Source organism: Heteronotia binoei, chromosome 21 (genome assembly GCF_032191835.1).
Source record: "Heteronotia binoei isolate CCM8104 ecotype False Entrance Well chromosome 21, APGP_CSIRO_Hbin_v1, whole genome shotgun sequence".
Classification (NCBI taxonomy): domain Eukaryota; kingdom Metazoa; phylum Chordata; class Lepidosauria; order Squamata; family Gekkonidae; genus Heteronotia; species Heteronotia binoei.
In genome coordinates this window covers 85,421,793-85,439,814 of record NC_083243.1, presented here as the reverse complement: position 1 = coordinate 85,439,814, position 18,022 = coordinate 85,421,793, and the positions used below count along the sequence as shown (strand labels likewise).

Genomic DNA, 18,022 nt, shown 5'->3' with positions numbered 1-18,022 from the left:
GGAGGACGGTAAGCAGTGGGGTGCCGCTGGGCTCAGTACTGGGTCCCATGCTGTTTAACTTGTTCATAAATGATTTGGAGTTGGGAGTAAGCAGTGAAGTGGCCAGGTTTACAGATGACACTAAATTGTTCAGGGTGGTGAGAACCAGAGAGGATTATGAGGCACTCCAAAGGGATCTGTTGAGGCTGGGTGAGTGTGCATCAATGTGGCAGATGAGGTTCATTGTGACCAAGTGCAAAGTAATGCACATTGGGGCCAAGAATCCCAGCTACAAATACAAGTTGATGGGGTGTGAACTGGGAGAGACTGACCAAGAGAGAGATCTTGGGGTCATGGTAGATAACTCACTGAAAATGTCAAGACAGTGCGCGATTGCAATAAAAAAGGCCAACACCATGCTGGGAATTATTAGGAAGGGAATTGAAAACAAATCAGTCAGTATCATAATGCCCTTGTATAAATCGATAGTGCAGTCTCATTTGGAATACTGTGTACAATTCTGGTCACCGCAGCTCAAAAAGAATATTATAACATTGGAAAAAGTGCAGAAAAGGGCAACTAGAATGATTAAAGGTTTGGAACACTTTCCCTATGAAGAAAGGTTACAACGCTTGGGGCTCTTTAGCTTGGAGAAACGTTGACTGCGGGGTGACATGATAGAGGTTTACAAGATTATGCATGGGATGGAGAAAGTGGAGAAAGAAGTACTTTTCTCCCTTTTTCACAATTCAAGAACTCGTGGGCATTCAATGAAATTGCTGAGCAGTCAGGTTAAAACGGATAGAAGGAAGTACTTCTTTACCCAAAGGGTGATTAACATGTGGAATTCACTGCCACAGGAGGTGGTGGCGGCTACAAGCATAGCCAGCTTCAAGAGGGGGTTAGATAAAAATATGGAGCAGAGGTCCATCAATGGCTATTAGCCACAGTGTGTTTGTGTGTGTGTGTGTGTGTATATATATATATATATATATATACACACACACATACATACACACACACATATACATATATATATATATATATATATATATATATATATATATATATATATATATATATATATATATATATATATATATATACATATTTATATATATATACATATTCGGCCACTTTGTGACACAGAGTGTTGGACTGGATGGGCCCTTGGCCTGATCCAACATGGCTTCTCTTATGTTTTTAGATCAATTCTCCATTATTTCCTATGGGAATGTCTCCCTAGGGAATAATAGAGTTCCCAGCATACATTTCCCTTCCCTCCCCCTGCTTTCTGATGACTCTGAAGCGGAGGGATGCCCTCCAAACCAGGGGATCCCCTGCCCCCATCTGGGGATTGGCAACCCTAGGTATAATGCCATAGTCTCCAGTCCATCCTCCAGAGCAGCCATTTTCTTCAGGGGAACTGATCTCTGTCACCTGGAGACCAGCTGTAATTCCAGATCTCCAGTTCCCCTGGAAGAATGGGCTGCTTCTTTGGAAGGTAGACCTAAAGACATCATCCCTACTGAGTTCCTGCCCTTCCCCAAATTCCATCTTCCCCAGGCCAGGCACCACCCTCAAATATGCAGGAATTTCCCAATAAGGAATTGGTAACCCTAGAGAGACAGGTACAGTGTATTGGCATCTGGTGGTGGTGATGAGTCTAGTGGGAAGCCTGGACTAGATTGCAAGCCCACTGCCAATAAAATATCCTATATGACACTGATGAAATAAAGAGTCCCCTCCTTTCATATCTCATGAGATTATATACAGAGAATAAAATGGGAGATGGCATGTTAGAATTTTGTACCAGAACTAGAGAAACTGTGCTAGAGCCCTTGTGTTATTAAAGCACCGAAGACAACGTCATTATATCTCAGTTCTTGATCTTAATACCTAATCAAATGAATCTAAAAGGTGAAAAATAACACCACCAGTTTGAAGGCCTTGCATCCTAGCGATGATGGGGGTCGGTTCAGAGATTGTCTGTAGTGGATTAAGGTTGCAATTCCTCCTGAGGCCTGTAGTGGGAGCTGCTGCTATTCCTGCAACGAGCGGGCTCGCTAGGGACAAAATCTCGGACTTGGACCCTCTGCTGCTCTCCGTCCTCATGTAGCTGTGGCTTCTCACCGCTAATTTTCCTTTTCTCCAGTGCACTAAAACAGCGAAGAGTGTGTGCAAAAGCTTTGGAAACATGAGAGAAGGAAACCAGGGGCGGCAGTGCAGGAAGCAGAGGAAGAAGTATAGAGCATGTTGATCTTGTTTCCCCAGCTGCAGTCCTTCTGGGTCCATCTTTTCTGACGGCGCGGCACCTCCGGACCTTCTCTCAGCTTCCTTTGCAGCCGGTAGGCGCGCTGAAAAGACCAAGAAACCCCTGAAAGAGGAGAGAGGCGGAGAAAGCTCTTGGGAAAGCGGCGAGTCTCTTGAATCCACTCCCCCCCTCCCGGTTTTACTATGAAGCAGACTGTTTCCTGCCACAGAGGAGAAATTTAAAAGCAGAAAGGGACCGAAGCGGATCCTTGGTTGCTAAGGTAATTGCAGCTGCCTGTGGACAATTTCCCCTCCCCTTCCCAAGGTTTGTGGGGCAACCGTGTGTGTGTGTGTGGAGGGCTACCATTGCCTGATTCCCTCCTCCTTATAGATATGTGCTACAAGCAAACCTCAGTCTAAGCGTACGCGGTGTGTAATTTGGAGTAGGTAGCGTAGACTGAGGATTAAAAGAAACAACACACATGCTTCGGGGTCCCCGCTCCCCCCCCCCCTCCATTCCCAGCGTTGATATGGAGCCTGCCTGTTGTTCTGAGTAAACAAGAGGACAAATAAATGAACTAGATGGCTGGCGTCGTGTAAACGCTTCCTCCTCACGCCGCGTTCTACTTCGGAGTAGAGCAATTTGCTTATGGTGGGTTTCATTGTAGAGTTTGGTTGCATGAGCGCTCGCCGGCTTCTTCCCGGGGCGGAGGGGGTTGTGTGTGGAGAGGGAGGGAGGAGGGAGACCTCCGCTTTCTGCACAAAGCGGGGTGCCTGCGTGGGAATCAGCGTTGAGGGGTACGTAAGGTACGGTAATTTCCAAGCAACCAGTTGGGGAAGGAAATAGGAATGCTGCTGCCTGAGGTGTCGTGGTTCTCGCTTGTTGCTGCGACAGTTGCATTTATCAATGAATGAATCTGGGAGGGGGACGAGTTGGAGTTTCTCGGCAGTACTATGGGCTCTTCAAATGCAGCAAATAATAATTATTGTAATAATAAGAATAACAAACACAGTTGGGAGGCAAAGGGCTTGCATATATGTGAACTAAAAAACCCCGAGCACTTGCCTGCAAATGTAGGATTGCAAGCTTTCCCTATTAAAAGAATTGGTTTAAACTCCCAGCATAATGGAGCCAGGGTACAGCGAACCCAAAGTCCTTGGGAGCTGTGGTGATTCCAACTCATTTGGGGTTCAAGCTGTTTAAGACTAAGGATCTGCCAGCCCCCTGCATTTCTGCTAGTCAGCTGCTTGAGGCACAACCCTGGGAACAGGGAAAGGATGTGGGTTTAAGCCAGTTGGCTCTGGATTTGCAATTCTGAACATGTCCACTCCAACATATTCCATGTTTCAGTATGCCCTACTGTATCTCTTCCAAGTAAACAGGGTTGGTTTTGCATTGTAAAGGTGACCCTAAGAAAGCCAGTTTTAGAAGATAGCCAGTTTTCAGCTGCACTAGGCATACCCCTTCAAAAAGGAAATATTTAATTATATGCATAAATCCAGATATTTTGACGTAATGGGGTTGTGCATTGAACAGTTGGTAGGGAACATTTGTTACATGGTGTTTAGCTGTGCTTACAAATAAAACAAACTCATATGCTTGGATATGAGAAAACATTTACTTCTGTGCTGTATATAAGCTGATGGTGGGCTTGTGGAGGGAGGGGAGAGCCTTCAGGCACATCTAGACAGCAGCTTTCCATAAGTCCTGTTGTGTACCTTGGGAAAAGCCAGTTAGCCTCTCCCTCCTGCCGGATCCCCATTCTCACATAGCTGGAATCCAGTTGTGCGGACTATGTTACCTTGCAGGACCCCTGCAAGTGTCTGCTAGCTCCATGAAAATCCTTGAAAAGTGTCCCATGGACCAGGGCCATGGGAATGAGAAGAGCTGGAACAGCCTGTGACCCCTGACATGAGAAACATCTTGGGCTCCCATTATCTAAAATGGATTGTGAATGGGAAATAGGCAGTAAAGTTTCAGGTGCGTGTTTGCTTGCTTTGAGCAGGATTCTACTAGATGTTCTGGCAACAAAGAGAATCCCAGGGTGGGTGGGTGGGAGGAATGTTGTGGTATAGTGGTTAGGGTACAGAGCTGTGATTGGGAGGATGGAATCCTGACCTCGAAGGAAGGATGAAATAAAAATGTGATGGATATTACTGTTGACAGCTCTACATCCTCAGCACATTTACAAGCCTGTTTGGTCTTGTGACTCTTCAAGGTAACATAGCTCAACAATCCTGTATGGCAGTTCACCAAGGGTTTGATAAGTATTTGCTCTTTGGCTAAGACTTCAAAAGTAAAGAGGTTGTTAAATAGTCCATAGTAGTTGTGTTTGGTGGTGGGTCACAATAAGCTGTGCAGGCTTAACCTACGTCTTGCTGCTTTTGGTGGAAGCTGTTTTCAAGAAAGTGTATCTAAAGTTTCAGCATCAGCATCTTTCCTACATTGCCCTAATTCCATTAGAGAAAAATAAACAGAAGAATGTAGGAATTGGAGCCTTTAAACTGCAGTGTAAATCATTATTACACGGAAATAGGTTCAGTTGAAACCTGTGGAAAGAGTAATTCAATATTAAGGTGTCATAGAACTCTCCCTATCTAAACAGCAGTCTCAAAAATCACATTTCTATGTCTGAGAAACACTTACTTGGGAAGGAGTTATCTTTAAAAGGAGAAATAAATAATGGCTTTTTTTAGATAATGTGTGTAACTTGCAGGAGGATCCTTTAGTTCCCAGTTCTAATATATCAGCAGAGTATCTAGTTCTTATATAACAGATAGGGGAGAGATAATACTGTTCTTGAGTGGAGCATACATGAGCACCTTTTTACAGCCCATACTCCAGTTCACCAGAAAATACCTGACTCACACAGCATCTGAAAGTCTGGAGAAATCCCTTGTAGATTTGATTTAGTCATCCCATGCAATTAAAGTTTTGATCCAAAATGGCCATGGAAATGAAAAGAGCTGGAATAGCCTGTGAGAGACATCTTGGGATACTCACAGTTCTTTCAGAGTTCTCTTAGCCCCACCTACCTCACAGGGTATCTGTTGCGGGGAGAGGAAGGGAAGGTGATTGTAAGCAGCTCCAGGACTCCTTTGGGTAGTGAAAGGTGGGGAATAAAACCAACTCCTTCCCCCCCCGCCCCCCCGCAGTTCTTCTTTCACACACTGACTTTTGTTCACTGCCATACCTTAATACTTACCTTCAAGGTCCTCATCGGATGTGTTCTCCCCCTTATTTCTCCAGTCTCGTATCCCAATAAATTCTTACATGTGTACTTCTGGCACCTCTTGTCTCAGTTACCAAAACTATCTTGCTCCTTAAATGGCTCTGGATTTCATACACCCCCCACCCCCGGAGCTGCCTCCCAAAATATCAGTGTCCTGCCACATGTCTCATTTCCTTCACATTCCTCAGAATCCAACTTCTCTGTTAAACCTTTGAGACATACTCCTTTCCTTATTGAAATAAAGGCCAGGTTCACACATGCAAGGAAATGAGGTGGCAGAGAAGACACATGGGAGGCTGCTGGTCCACTTAAGACCACAGGTGAAAGACCATGTAGAATCTTTTAGAATACTCTTCTCTGTTAAAAATTCCTTGCAAATAGAAAAGTACCACAGTAGGCAAGGAAAAGGGAGGTGGGGGTAGAATCTGTCTCCCTGTTGTTTGAGTTCTCTACTTGCATGGAGCTTTTTTATGCAAGGAAAGGAAAGGTCCCCTGTGCAAGCACCAGTCGTTTCTGACTCTGGGGTGACGTTGTTTTCACAACGTTTTCACGGCAGACTTTTTACGGGGTGGTTTGCCATTGCCTTCCCCAGTCTTACACTTTCCCCCCAGCAAGCTGGGTACTCATTTTACCAACCTCAGAAGGATGGAAGGCTGAGTCAACCTTGGGCCAGCTACCTGAATCCAACTTCCGCCAGAATTGAACTCAGGTTGTGAGCAGAGAGGGAGTGACAGGAAAGGGATGGCCACTGTGGCCTCTAAGGAAATTAAAAACTGACAAATAGCCAGGCCCAGATGGCATACATCTGAGAGTTCTGAAAGGACTCAAATGTGAACTTGTGGATCTCCAGATAAAAATATGTCATCTATAATTAAAATCTGCCTCCACTGCTGAAGACTGGAAGGTAACTAATGTAACCCCCATCTTTAAAAATGGTTCCAGAGGAAATGGGGGAAAGCAGAGGTCGGTCAGTCTAACGTTGATACCGGGTAAGTTGGTGGTTAAAAAAAGAAGGTATTCCCTTGTGCAAGCACCAATTGTTTCCGACTCTGAGGTGACATTGCTTTCACAACGTTTTCACAGCAGACTTTCTACAAGGTGGTTTGCCATTACCTTCCCAGTCATCTATACTTTCCCCCCAGCAAGCTGGGTACCCATTTTACTGACATCGGAAGGATGGAAGGTTGAGTCAACCTTGGGCCGGCTACTTGAATCCAGCTTCCGCCAGAATCAAACTCAGGTCGTGAGCAGAGAGTTCAGACCACAGTACTGCAGTATTGCTGCTTTACCACTCTGCGCCACGGAACATTCTAAAATGGGAATGCTTATCTGCTGCCTGAAGTGGCACAGCCTAGTCTGCTCCTTAAGGTAATGCCCCCTCATGAGATCTTGTTCTCTTGAATGTATGATCCAGGACCCTGTTTCTGGGAGGAACTTGTGTATTTGCCCTGTTTATTCCAACCTCCCTTTGCTGTTTTCCTTGTCAGGTTTTAGACTGAAGGCTTGTTGGGGGTAGGGCATTGTTCTTTTGTCCTCTGCCAAGTTTCATGGAGGCTGATCAGAATAAGATTAAGAGAAACTCTTATGATTGTAATGTACAAACAGTGAACTTTTAAGGGATTGTATTTTTAATATGCCATTTGGCTCACTGATACTATATTCTCCAGAAATTTGTCAATCATAGCTGCCCCACTTAAACAACAGAGTTTATCTTTCTACATATTATGTAGCTAAAACAGAAAACAGTTTTAGCTCATTTCAGGGTAGTTTTTGCTTATTCTGTGAGCAAAAAACAACAAGCACAGTGCCACTTTATGACATATCTCTGGCATGGCCACAGATGGTTCACTTGTACACTTAAAACAAATTGAACTGATGAAGGTACAGAAATGGAACTGAAGTGACAGCGGGCTTAAGGGAAAAGACAGGGAAATGAGGGTTTTTAGTTGAGATAAGATTGAGTTGGCAAATGTTAAGTTTATAACATTGTGAATGATGGGTTTTTTTGTCTCTCTCTTAGTGTTAGACCTCAAGTACTCCTGAAGTTGGAGACAAGTAGGGTAAAGATTAATTACAGGAAGTACTTCATCTAGTACAATTAATATAGAACCACAATATGCAGTGATGGTCTGCTGCGTTTTAAAAGAGGCCTTCGATAGATAACTTCCTCCAGTAATATGATATGTAAATGGAGGCTCTGAAGTACTGTTAACTTTGAATTAGTACTCAGAGATCTACTTTCTGGCTCTGTAATCAGGCAAAATGAGGCGATGGCCTCAGGCAGCAATTTTGGGAGGCAGTAAGGTTTCCTGCCATTGCCTCATACTTTCATCACTGTTTCTGAAACCCCACCCCAGAACTATACCATTTAAATGGTCTTTCTCTCTTTATTTCCCTGGTATCCCAGTAAGGTTTCCAAGCACTTGTTACTGTCTCTTCCCTCTTTTCCTATGGTTTCCTGGAAAATATTATTTTGCCTGTGTCTTTCCTTTTTGAATGTTTTTTAAATATGGTTATTGGTTTTACGGTTCAGTTCAGGTTCAAGGTAATTAAGAGGTTTTTGATTTGGATTAAATTCATTATAAAAATAATCATTTTGAACCTATTTTTCGTTATGGGTTCAGTTTTTGTCTTGTGTTCTCTTTCAAATGGCAGTGGCCTTGTTAGGTGAGAAAAGGACCTTTTTAAAACTACCAACGAACACAAACTGTAGTTTGAGTGCTGGCAAAATGCATCCTCTTGGAATCAGTAGTGTTCCCAGGAGGGAAGATATCTTGATGATCTCACACAACAAATAAGCAATGGTACATTTGTTGGGCTATAAACTGATCATGTGGGTGGGCCTTAAGACAGCTAATATTCACAATGCCATGACATTTTTGAAAATAAATTCCTGCAAAAATGTCTGAATCACCACATTAGCTGGTGCTCAAGCCCTGTTTTCTAGTGACAAGTTGTCATGCCTAATGAAAAATTAAAGTGAGGTTTTGAATATAGGTGTGTGCCTTTCAAATGAAATACTTAAGTTTTTCTCTAAGGATTAGTACAATTACATAACATTAAATTGTAATGGATGATCAGCCTTCCTTTTGGAAAACAATTTTGCCTGGATGGTACAGATTTACAATATGTGTATGCAGGTTGTTGCCTTTTTAAAAAATGCATAACAACTAGCTATTTGTCTTTCTACCTAAAGTCATAGTGATCTGCGTAAATATCACCCTGGCAACAGAATGTGATGTCATAAATGGAGGATTAAGAAATAAGATGCAAGATAAGCCAAAGGTTTCACACAGAATTGATTATTGGTAAAGCAATAGTGTCACAGTGGTGCCTAGAGCTTTAGTTTTTAAAAGCTCTTTTTAGAAATACTCTGTCCTGCTGCATCATGTCAATCCAATGATCCTTTCTGAAAGCAGATAATTTTGTATACAAAAGCTTCACCCCTTAGTTCAATGGAAGGAGCATCAACATTTCATGAATGCATAGAGTGGAGCCAAGCTGCACTGATGTAAACATGTAGAGACCTGGCTTTTTAATGGACCAGATGTGGAAACACAACCAGGTGAAAGAAATCCTGTGGACTCCCATTAAACTTAATAAGAATTCTGTTCAGGTTTTGAGTTACATAAGTAGTTTCTACACCCAGAAGACTACTGCTAGCTTAAATAAATAACATAACACAGACCTGAGTGGCAAAAAGAGAGAGTTATATATGTGTCATCCCAATTTAGAGGGGCTAAGTATTAGGAAGGCATGTTGAGTAGAATATAATGCATTGTGTGACAGACCTGCTCTGTGACTGGTAAAGAATTCTAACCAATCAAGATTTTAAAGATAGTAATGAACCTGCACAGCACAGACCTTAGAAAAGAAATGTTTGGCTAGCTGAAACAGGGCCTTTTTGTGATAGCACCTCATTTTAGGAAAACTCTTCCTACTGTTACTTAAAGGTAAAGGTAGTCCCCTGTGCAAGCAGAGGTCGTATCACAATGTTTTCATGGCAGACTTTTTATGGGGTGGTTTGCCATTGACTTCCCCAGTCATCTTCATAAGAGCATAAGAGAAGCCATGTTGGATCAGGCCAATGGCCCATCCAGTCCAACACTCTGTATCACACACCTCTGCTCCATATTTTTATCTAATCCCCTCTTGGAGCTGGCTATGCTTGTAACCGCCACCACCTCCTGTGGCAGTGAATTCCACATGTTAATCACCCTTTGGGTGAAGAAGTACTTCCTTTTATCCATTTTAACCTGACTGCTCAGCAATTTCATTGAATGCCCATGAGTTCTTGTATTGTAAGAAAGGGAGAAAAGTACTTCTTTCTCCACTTTCTCCATCCCATGCATAATCTTGTAAACCTCTATCATGTCACCCCGCAGTCGACGTTTCTCCAAGCTAAAGAGCCCCAAGCGTTGTAACTTTTCTTCATAGGGAAAGTGTTCCAAGCCTTTAATCATTCTCATTGCCCTTTCCTGCACTTTTTCCAATGCTATAATATCCTTTTTGAGGTGCGGTGACCAGAATTGTGCAGTGACATTTTCTCCCCAGCAAGCTGGGTACTTATTTTACTGACCTCGGAAGGATGGAAGGCTGAGTCAACCTTGATCCGGACTGCAGTACTGCAGCTTTACCACTCTGCGCCATGGGACCCCTCACTTACCTAGCCCCTCCAAATTGGGATGACGCTTGTTGCTATAGAATGCTAGAGCTGAATCAGGGTGCTCAGATGTGCAGGTGGTCTCTACCTTAAAACTTTCTCTTGTACGCCATGTTGACTTCTCGATTTTTAGAGCTCCAGTTATTAAATCTCTGAAATCAATGAGGTTAACTGTGATATGTTCTGTACTGGTTTGAGTATTAACATTGCCTTAAAAAGAACTTTATATTACCTGTTTGAAGTACAAGAGCTTATTAAAGGCACTGTAACCAGAGGTACAAAATAATCTCATTCCTTGAATCTTCTTGCTAAATGACATCGAAACTCTTTAGATACTGCCAATATTGACTTTATTTTTGCATGGTCTGATGCTTTCTCGAATGTCTTGCCTATTAGCAACAGTAATGGAGAATGTTCTCTTTCTCCTCTTTCCTCAGTTTTAATTAGCTGTGGAATCATGATGGCATTGAATTGGCCTGTTATGTTTTGAATGTCTGGAAAAGAAGAACCTCCTGAATCTTTCAATAGAAGTAATATCTACAATCAAATGAATATTGGCTAGTCACTTTTTTCTGTTTTCCTTGTCTGTAAAGTCCCAAGAGAAGCTGTCATACTGCTGCATAGGAACAGCGTTTCTGGCTGAGCATGAATGTAGTGATGAGGTGTTGGAATGCTTGTTTATCCATGAAGACAAAGTGGTGAAAGGCTGGATGGCTATGGATGAAAAAATTATTTTTGGTTTTGTGGGCTCTATATAGGAGGAAGCTACTTCTGCAGTTTCCCATGGGTTGGTTTCCAGGCCCAGTTTCTTTAACTGTCAGGTCTTGGACACCTAGATTTTTGTTTTCTTAGATAAAGGATTCCTCAAGTAAAATATCCTCATTGGTTTTGCTCATCAGTGGTTTGAGATGCACATTTTGAGAGGCTTCCCTCAATGCACATCACTGGCATTTCACTCACAGAATTGTTCTCGCTTTTTAACACCCTGGAGCCTGCAAGTGGTAATGTGATACAAAGGACATTTTGTAAAATATATTTTAGTATGTAATAAATATTATAAGTTAGGGGTTTATTTAGAAAATGTATAAGCTGCTTTGCTGTGGAAAAAATCAATACAATAAAATCAAGGTTGAAAGTACTAAAGCAATTAAAGAAAAACAGACATACAGTATGTTATAAAATTGAAATTGTTGTAGGAATAGAAAATCTTGGAAAATAAAAGTCTTGATGGCATCCAAATAAATTGCATCATTCATCTGTCTGGCAAAGATGTTCCATCATCAGGGCTCATTCATAAGAACATAAGAGAAGCCATGTTGGACCGGGCCAATGGCCCATCCAGTTCAACATTCTGTATCACTCTGTGGCCAAAACCCAGAAACCATCATATCCACCAAAGGGGCCATCCTCCAGAAGTCCTTCCACTGTTACCCCCCAAGCACCAAGAATACAGAGAATCACTGCTCCAGACATAGTGCTGCATCTATACTGTCTATAAAAAGGTAAAGGTAGTCCCCTGTGCAGGCAACAGTCGTTTTTGACTCTGGGATGATGTCGCATCACAACATTTTCACAGCAGACTTTTTAAGGGGTGGTTTGCCATTGCCTTAGCTTGTGGCTAATAGCCAGTGATGGACCTCTGTTCCATATAGAGTTGCCAAGTCCAATTCAAGAAAATCTGGGGACTTTGGGGGTGGAGCCAGGAGACATTGGGGGTGGAGTCATGAGCAAGGTTGGAACAAGTACAATTGAACAAAGAGAGTTCTGGCCATCACATTGAAAGGGACTGCACATCTTTTCAATGCCTTCCCTCCATTAGAAATAATGAAGGATAGAGGCACCTTCTTTGGGGGCTCATAGAATTGGCCCTCTGGTCCAATCCTTTTGAAACATGGAGGGTGTTTTGAGGAAAGGCATCAGATGCTATGCTGCAAATTTGGTGCCTCTACCTCAAAGAACACCCCCCCCCCCGAGCTCCAGATACCCACGGATCAATTCCCCATTATTCCCTATGGGAATCATTTTCCATAGGGAATAATTGAGTGCCCAGTAGACATTTCCCTCGCCCCCTCACTTTCTAAAGCAGGGGGAGGGCTTCCAAACTGGGGAATCCCCTGCTCCTTCCCTTTCTCTCTCTCTCTCTCTCTCACACACACACACACTTACTGGGTTTGGTTCCTCCACAACTTTACTTGCTCTGAAAACAAAAGCAAAACAAATGGAGGGTCTGTGCTCTGACGAAACTGCTGCTGACCCTTCCCCATGAAGCACTTCCTGTTTCCTGCTCAACTTTAAAGGCACACATTTTAAAAATGGACCTGTTTACAGGTTTCTAAACCTGCCGGAGCTCTAGAGGTACATGGTGACTGGGGGCGGGGCTTCCCCCCACTGACCAGCTGGCTGGGGGCGGGGGGGAAGCCTGTAAAATCAGGGGATCCCTCGCTGGTACCTGGGGATTGGGAAGCCTAACTCCATATGTTTTTCAAATCCTTATTATTGAAGCTGTCTATGGTTGTAGCCACCACCATTTCCTGTGGCAGTGACTTCAGTGTGTTAATTGCTCTTTGGGTAAAGAAGTACTTCTTTTTTCTGCTCTAAACCTACTCATTTCATTGAGTGTCCAAGAGCTCTTGTGTTGTGAGAACACAACTGTCTCATGCATAATTTTGTAAACCTTCATATCATCCCTCAGTTGTTATTTCTCCATGCTAACCTCTTTAACCATAAGGAAAGTGTTCCATCTCAATAATTTTACTTGCCCTTTTCTGCACTGTTTTCATTGCTATATCTTTTTTGAGGTATAGTGAACAGAACAATACACAGTATTCCAAGTGAAACTGCACCATTGATTTATACAGGGGCATTATGATACTGGTTGATTTGTTTTCGGTTCCCTTCCTAATAATCCCCAACATAGCATTTGCCTTTTTTATTGCCATCGTGTGCTGGGTTGACATTTTCCATGAGTTATCTACCACAACTCCAAGATCTCTCTCCTGGTCAGTCTCCACCAGTTCAGACCCCATCAGTGTGTATTTATAGTTAGGATTTTTGGTTCCAGTGTGCATTACTTTGCACTTGTCCACATTGAACCTCATTTACCATGTTGACACCCAATCGCACAGCCTTAACAGATCCCTCTTGAATATCTCACAGTCCTCTCTTCACTCTGAACAATTTAGTGTCATCTGCAAACTTAGCCACTTCACTGCTTACTCCCAACTCCAGATCATTAATGAATCAGTTAAAAAGCACCGGACACAGTACTGAGCCCTGTGATACCCCACTGCTTACCAATCTCCACTGTGAAAAACTCATTGTTTCCTCTTAATTAACCAGTTTTTAATCCACTAGCCCCTTATTCCATGACTACTGCGTTTACTTAGGAGCCTTTGATGAGGAACTTATCAAAAGCTTTCTGGAAGTCTAGGTAAACAACACCTACTCGGTCACTTTTGTGCACATGTTTGTTAGTGAGACAAGATCTTCCCTTACAGACTCCATGCTGATTCTGTCTCCGTAGTTTTTGTTCATCAGTGTGCCTGCTAATTCTACCTTAAAGTTGCAGTACTGCAGTCCGAAGCTCTGCTTGCAACCTGAGTTCGATCCCAGCAGAAGCTGGGTTCAGGTAGCCGGCTTAAGGTTGACTCAGCCTTCCATCCTTCCGAGGTTGGTAAAATGGGTACCCAGCTTGCTGGGGGGGGGGGAGTGTAGATGACTGGGAAGGCAATGGCAAACCACCCTGTAGAAAGTCTGCCGTGAAAACGTTGTGAAAGCAATGTCACCTCAGAGTCGGAAACGATTGGTGCTTTCACAAGGGACTACCTTCTTTTTTTAACCAACAACTTACCCGGTATCAACGTTAGACTGACCGACCTCTGCTTTCCCCCATTTCCTCTGGAACCTTTTTTAAAGATGGGGGTTATATTAGTTACCTACCAGTCTTCAGCAGTGGAGGCATTGATTGATGACATATTTTTATCTGGAGATCCACATTTGAGCCTCTTTCTAGAGCTCATTGTTTTTTTCTTCACATCAGGCCTTATTCCTAGTCCTTTCAGAACTCTCAGTTGTATGCCATCTGGGCCTGGTGATTTGTCAGTTTTTAATTTCCTTAGAGGCCACAGTGGCCATCCCTTTCCTGTCACTCCCTCTGTTTCTGCTCCCCTCAGCCTCGCCACAGAACAGATGAGGATTGGGCTACTGGGGAAGCTGCTAAGCTGTGGCTGTTGCTAGGTAGCTAAACTTGGTTCTGTCAGTAAAAAGCAGGGGGAGGAGGCCCTTTCCAAGCTTATTTTGGCCTTTGAGGGAGAACTCATTGGTGGCAATAATGCACCACAAACAAAAGGAATGCTGAGATTTAGTGTCTGTGCCTCCCACACCCCCATAATTATTCTTCCTTATCTCCATTCTGGGCCTGTTTCAGGACTTTGAGCCACCACAGACATGAGTGCACACACATACACATGTGGGGGAGGAAGCTGGCATCTGTTTTGGCTGCGGGGTGGGGGTGAGTAGTGGAGTGCCAAAGGTGTGGGGGTAGTTGAGAAGAAGAGGTAGTTGGAGGGTGGGAAGACAGCAAGGGTGGGAGGGAGTGAATGCGTTCACTTGGGTGGATGAGAAGACTGCAAAGGTGGGGGTGGCACTCTACCAGAGCCTCTTTCTAAAGCACTTTCCCAGAGCCTCTTTCTAGAGCTCATTGTTTTTTTCTTCACAACAGGCCTTATTCCTAGTCCTTTAACAATACTTTTAACCATTGGTTATTGAAGGACCTCACTGCCTCCCTGGCTGGTTTTCTACCACTAATGTATTTGAATAAATGTTTACTGTTGGTCTTGATGGGTTTTCTTTTTTGCAATATGTTTATCATAGTCCCTTTTTGCCTGTCTGATCACTGACTTGCATTTTATTTGCCACAGCCTGTGCTGCCTTTTATTTACCTCATTTGGACTAGCCTTCCACCACTTAAAGGAATCCTTTTTACCTTTTACTACTTCTTATGATCCTTTGGTGCCAACTCATTGTTCCATCTTGTCACAGCACAGGGCCCAGTGAATTTTGAACAAGACAAGGAAGTTGTCCAGCAGAGAAAGGTGTCCAGGATTGCAGTGAGCTCCTGGTATTAGGTTGCTTAAATAGCAGAGGAACTGACCACATATACCAAGGACCATAGGTGTCATGGATGCTAGGTAGCACCTATGGGTTTTTATAGCAGATATTGTTGCACTACTTTTTCTGATGCATCAGCAAATAACACATAAGCTGGAACTTCATTTTCAGAAACAGAGCTTGAGATAGGATGTTTTTATGCTGACAGGCACCTTTCTGATTTCAGTTCAAGTTCACCACAATTGTTATTCCTGTTCTCTGGGGGAGGGGACTGCTTGGGATCCAGTGACACAGGAGGAACCTGAGCCAGTGGTAAGAGATGTCCAAGGACCAGGTATCCTCTGCCCTAGTTGAACTGGAGTCCTTACTAAGAGATGACAACTCTCTGTCTGAGCACGAATCAGGATCTGTCTTGAGTTCCTAATTTGCTATTTATCCCGGTCATATGTCTCTTTTTCTGCTTTTGCAGTTGGGTGAGAAGATAGCTGTTGGTCATGGCCCAGGGATCCAGTGACATGGAAACTGCTGATCAAGAAGAGAGCTCCCCAAACATGATTGTTTACCGAAAGGTAAGACATTTGGGTGTATTTATAACTTACGAACTAGATGAGCAAGAATCTTTCAAAACAATTTTGTTTTTCAAATGGGGTTTTGTTATTTTATATTCAAAAACTGGCAATTTTTCATTGTTTTTCTTTGTGTTTGAAATTACTGCATTTACAGTTCCAAAGGAAACTTAAGAGATCATTGACAATTGCTAAAATAGGTTGGATCAGACTCATTTTAATAAGAGTTATATACTAAATATTCTGGTTTGGTTAATGAATCACCGAGAAATCATATCCATAACCAAAGTATGTTATTAACTTCATTGGGGTTGGATTGGCTTTAATCACTATACTATGACTTAAATCAAGTAATTCAGGTAGGTAGCCATGTTGGTCTGTAGCAACAGAACAAAGTTTGAGTCCGGTGGCACCTTTAAGACCAAGAAATACTGCTTTTTACAAACGAATGGACTCAGATCTCACATAGGAATACAAAAAAGAACTAAACAAGATTATGAAGGAATTACCTCTGTGCATTCTGGAACAGATCCTTTCAGACACACTACAAAAACCCTAACCTGGTACCTTTTATCTTTTACCCAAAATACACAAACCTGGCAATCCAGGTCTCAGGCATAGGCACAATCACCTTGTGGGTATCTGGATATATGGCCTTTGTTCTAAGACCCGATGCCATCAATACTCCTAGTTATGTATGTGACATCACAGACTTTCTGAGGAAAATACAGTCTTTGAACAGCTTTTCCGAGAACACTGCTTTAACCACCATGGATGTGGAATTTCTGTGTACCAATGTCCCACACAAAGATGGATTACAAGCCATAAGGAACATGATTTCTGCCTAAATCACAACTAACTTTCCCACCAAACAATGCTATTTTGTTCTCACCCATAACCACTTCAAATTTGGTTACAACTTCTTCCTTCAGATCAGTGGTACAGCCATGGGCACTCACATGGCCCCACAGTAAGGTAACATTTTTACAATTGATTTGGAGCAACGCTCCTAAACTGTTACCCACTAACACCTCTCTTATAACTGAAATACATTGGTGACATCTTTATTGTTTAGACATCTTTATTGTTAAAGAAGCCCTGAACATATTCCACTAAGCATTCAACGACTTTCCATCAGCCTGACAATGACCATCAGTCTAACAATGAATCAATCTATGCAATAAATACATTTCCTGGGCACTACTATAAGTGTACTTAATGGATGCGTAGACACCATTTTATACTGGAAACCTACTGCTCAACAAACATCCCTACATGCCTCCAGCAACCATCCAAAACATCAAACAATCCATCATACACAGCCAGGCTCTTTGCTTCTAGTAAATACAACTGGAGCCGGTGTGAAGATAAGCAATATAAGATAACCACCAGAAGCAATAAAACTTTCACGCAAAGCGTGTAAATATGCATTTTTAGTGAAGTAAAACAAAAACAAAACTAAGGAACACTGAACCTTCTTGAAATTTTTCCCACAAAGTCTCTCAACAGTCACAAATAGGACTTAATGACGATGTGGGTGAAGTCTTTAAATTCTTAGTGTTCCACTCAGGGCTTTTTTTGCAGAAAAAGCCCAGCAGGAACTCATTTGCATATTAGACCACACCCGTTGACATCACCACTGTTTCACAAGGGGCTTTTTTGTAGAAAAATCCCAGCAGGAAATAATTTGCATATCAAGTCACACTCTCTGACAATAAACCAGCCGGAACTGCGTTCCTGTGCGTTCCTGCTTAAAAAAAAAAAAAACAAAAAAACAAGCCCTGATTCAACTCGTGATGGTACAGAGAGAATAAGGAGCCGCTTTTAAAAAGACTCCTCATGGTTTCAATAGTTCTTCCTCAGCCTCTTTCTCCTGACGTTACACGGAGCCACAGCTCTACTCTTTACAACATGGATCCACGCATGCTCTGATTTGCTGCTACTGGCTCTAGAGCAAATTGGACCCCCAATTTAGAACATCACTTAATAAAGCAAAACCTTGTGCAAGTGTCATAAATAAGGTTTTTCCACAATAAAGGGGGATGTATATTCCTGGAGTGGTACAAGCCTTTAATTTGAAAGTGGTTCCCACCATTCTTTATGGTTCAGCTATTTGGATTAAAGCCATCTCTGATAATATCTCTGGAGCCCTTCTAAGGCTTCAGTCCCCTCTGCCTCCCTTTCCTCCTGGGGCTTCATTCTGCACCACCTCCCTTCCC

At 42.7% G+C, this 18,022-nt stretch overlaps 1 protein-coding gene across 6 annotated transcripts in view; it reads left to right on the top strand.

Moving 5' to 3' along the window:
- Positions 1 to 2,049: 2,049 nt before the first annotated feature.
- Positions 2,050 to 18,022, top strand: part of RGS6 (regulator of G protein signaling 6) — a 413,592-nt gene continuing 397,619 nt past the window's right edge. For all 6 annotated transcript variants that reach the window (XR_009556626.1, XR_009556627.1, XM_060262314.1 and 3 more), the window contains exons 1-2: positions 2,050 to 2,513; positions 15,707 to 15,806. Coding sequence is in view for 4 of the 6 variants with exons in the window: in XM_060262314.1 (XP_060118297.1) it covers positions 15,732 to 15,806 (75 nt within the window). In the remaining 2 variants the exon portion in view is untranslated. The remainder of the gene's footprint in view (positions 2,514 to 15,706; positions 15,807 to 18,022) is intronic.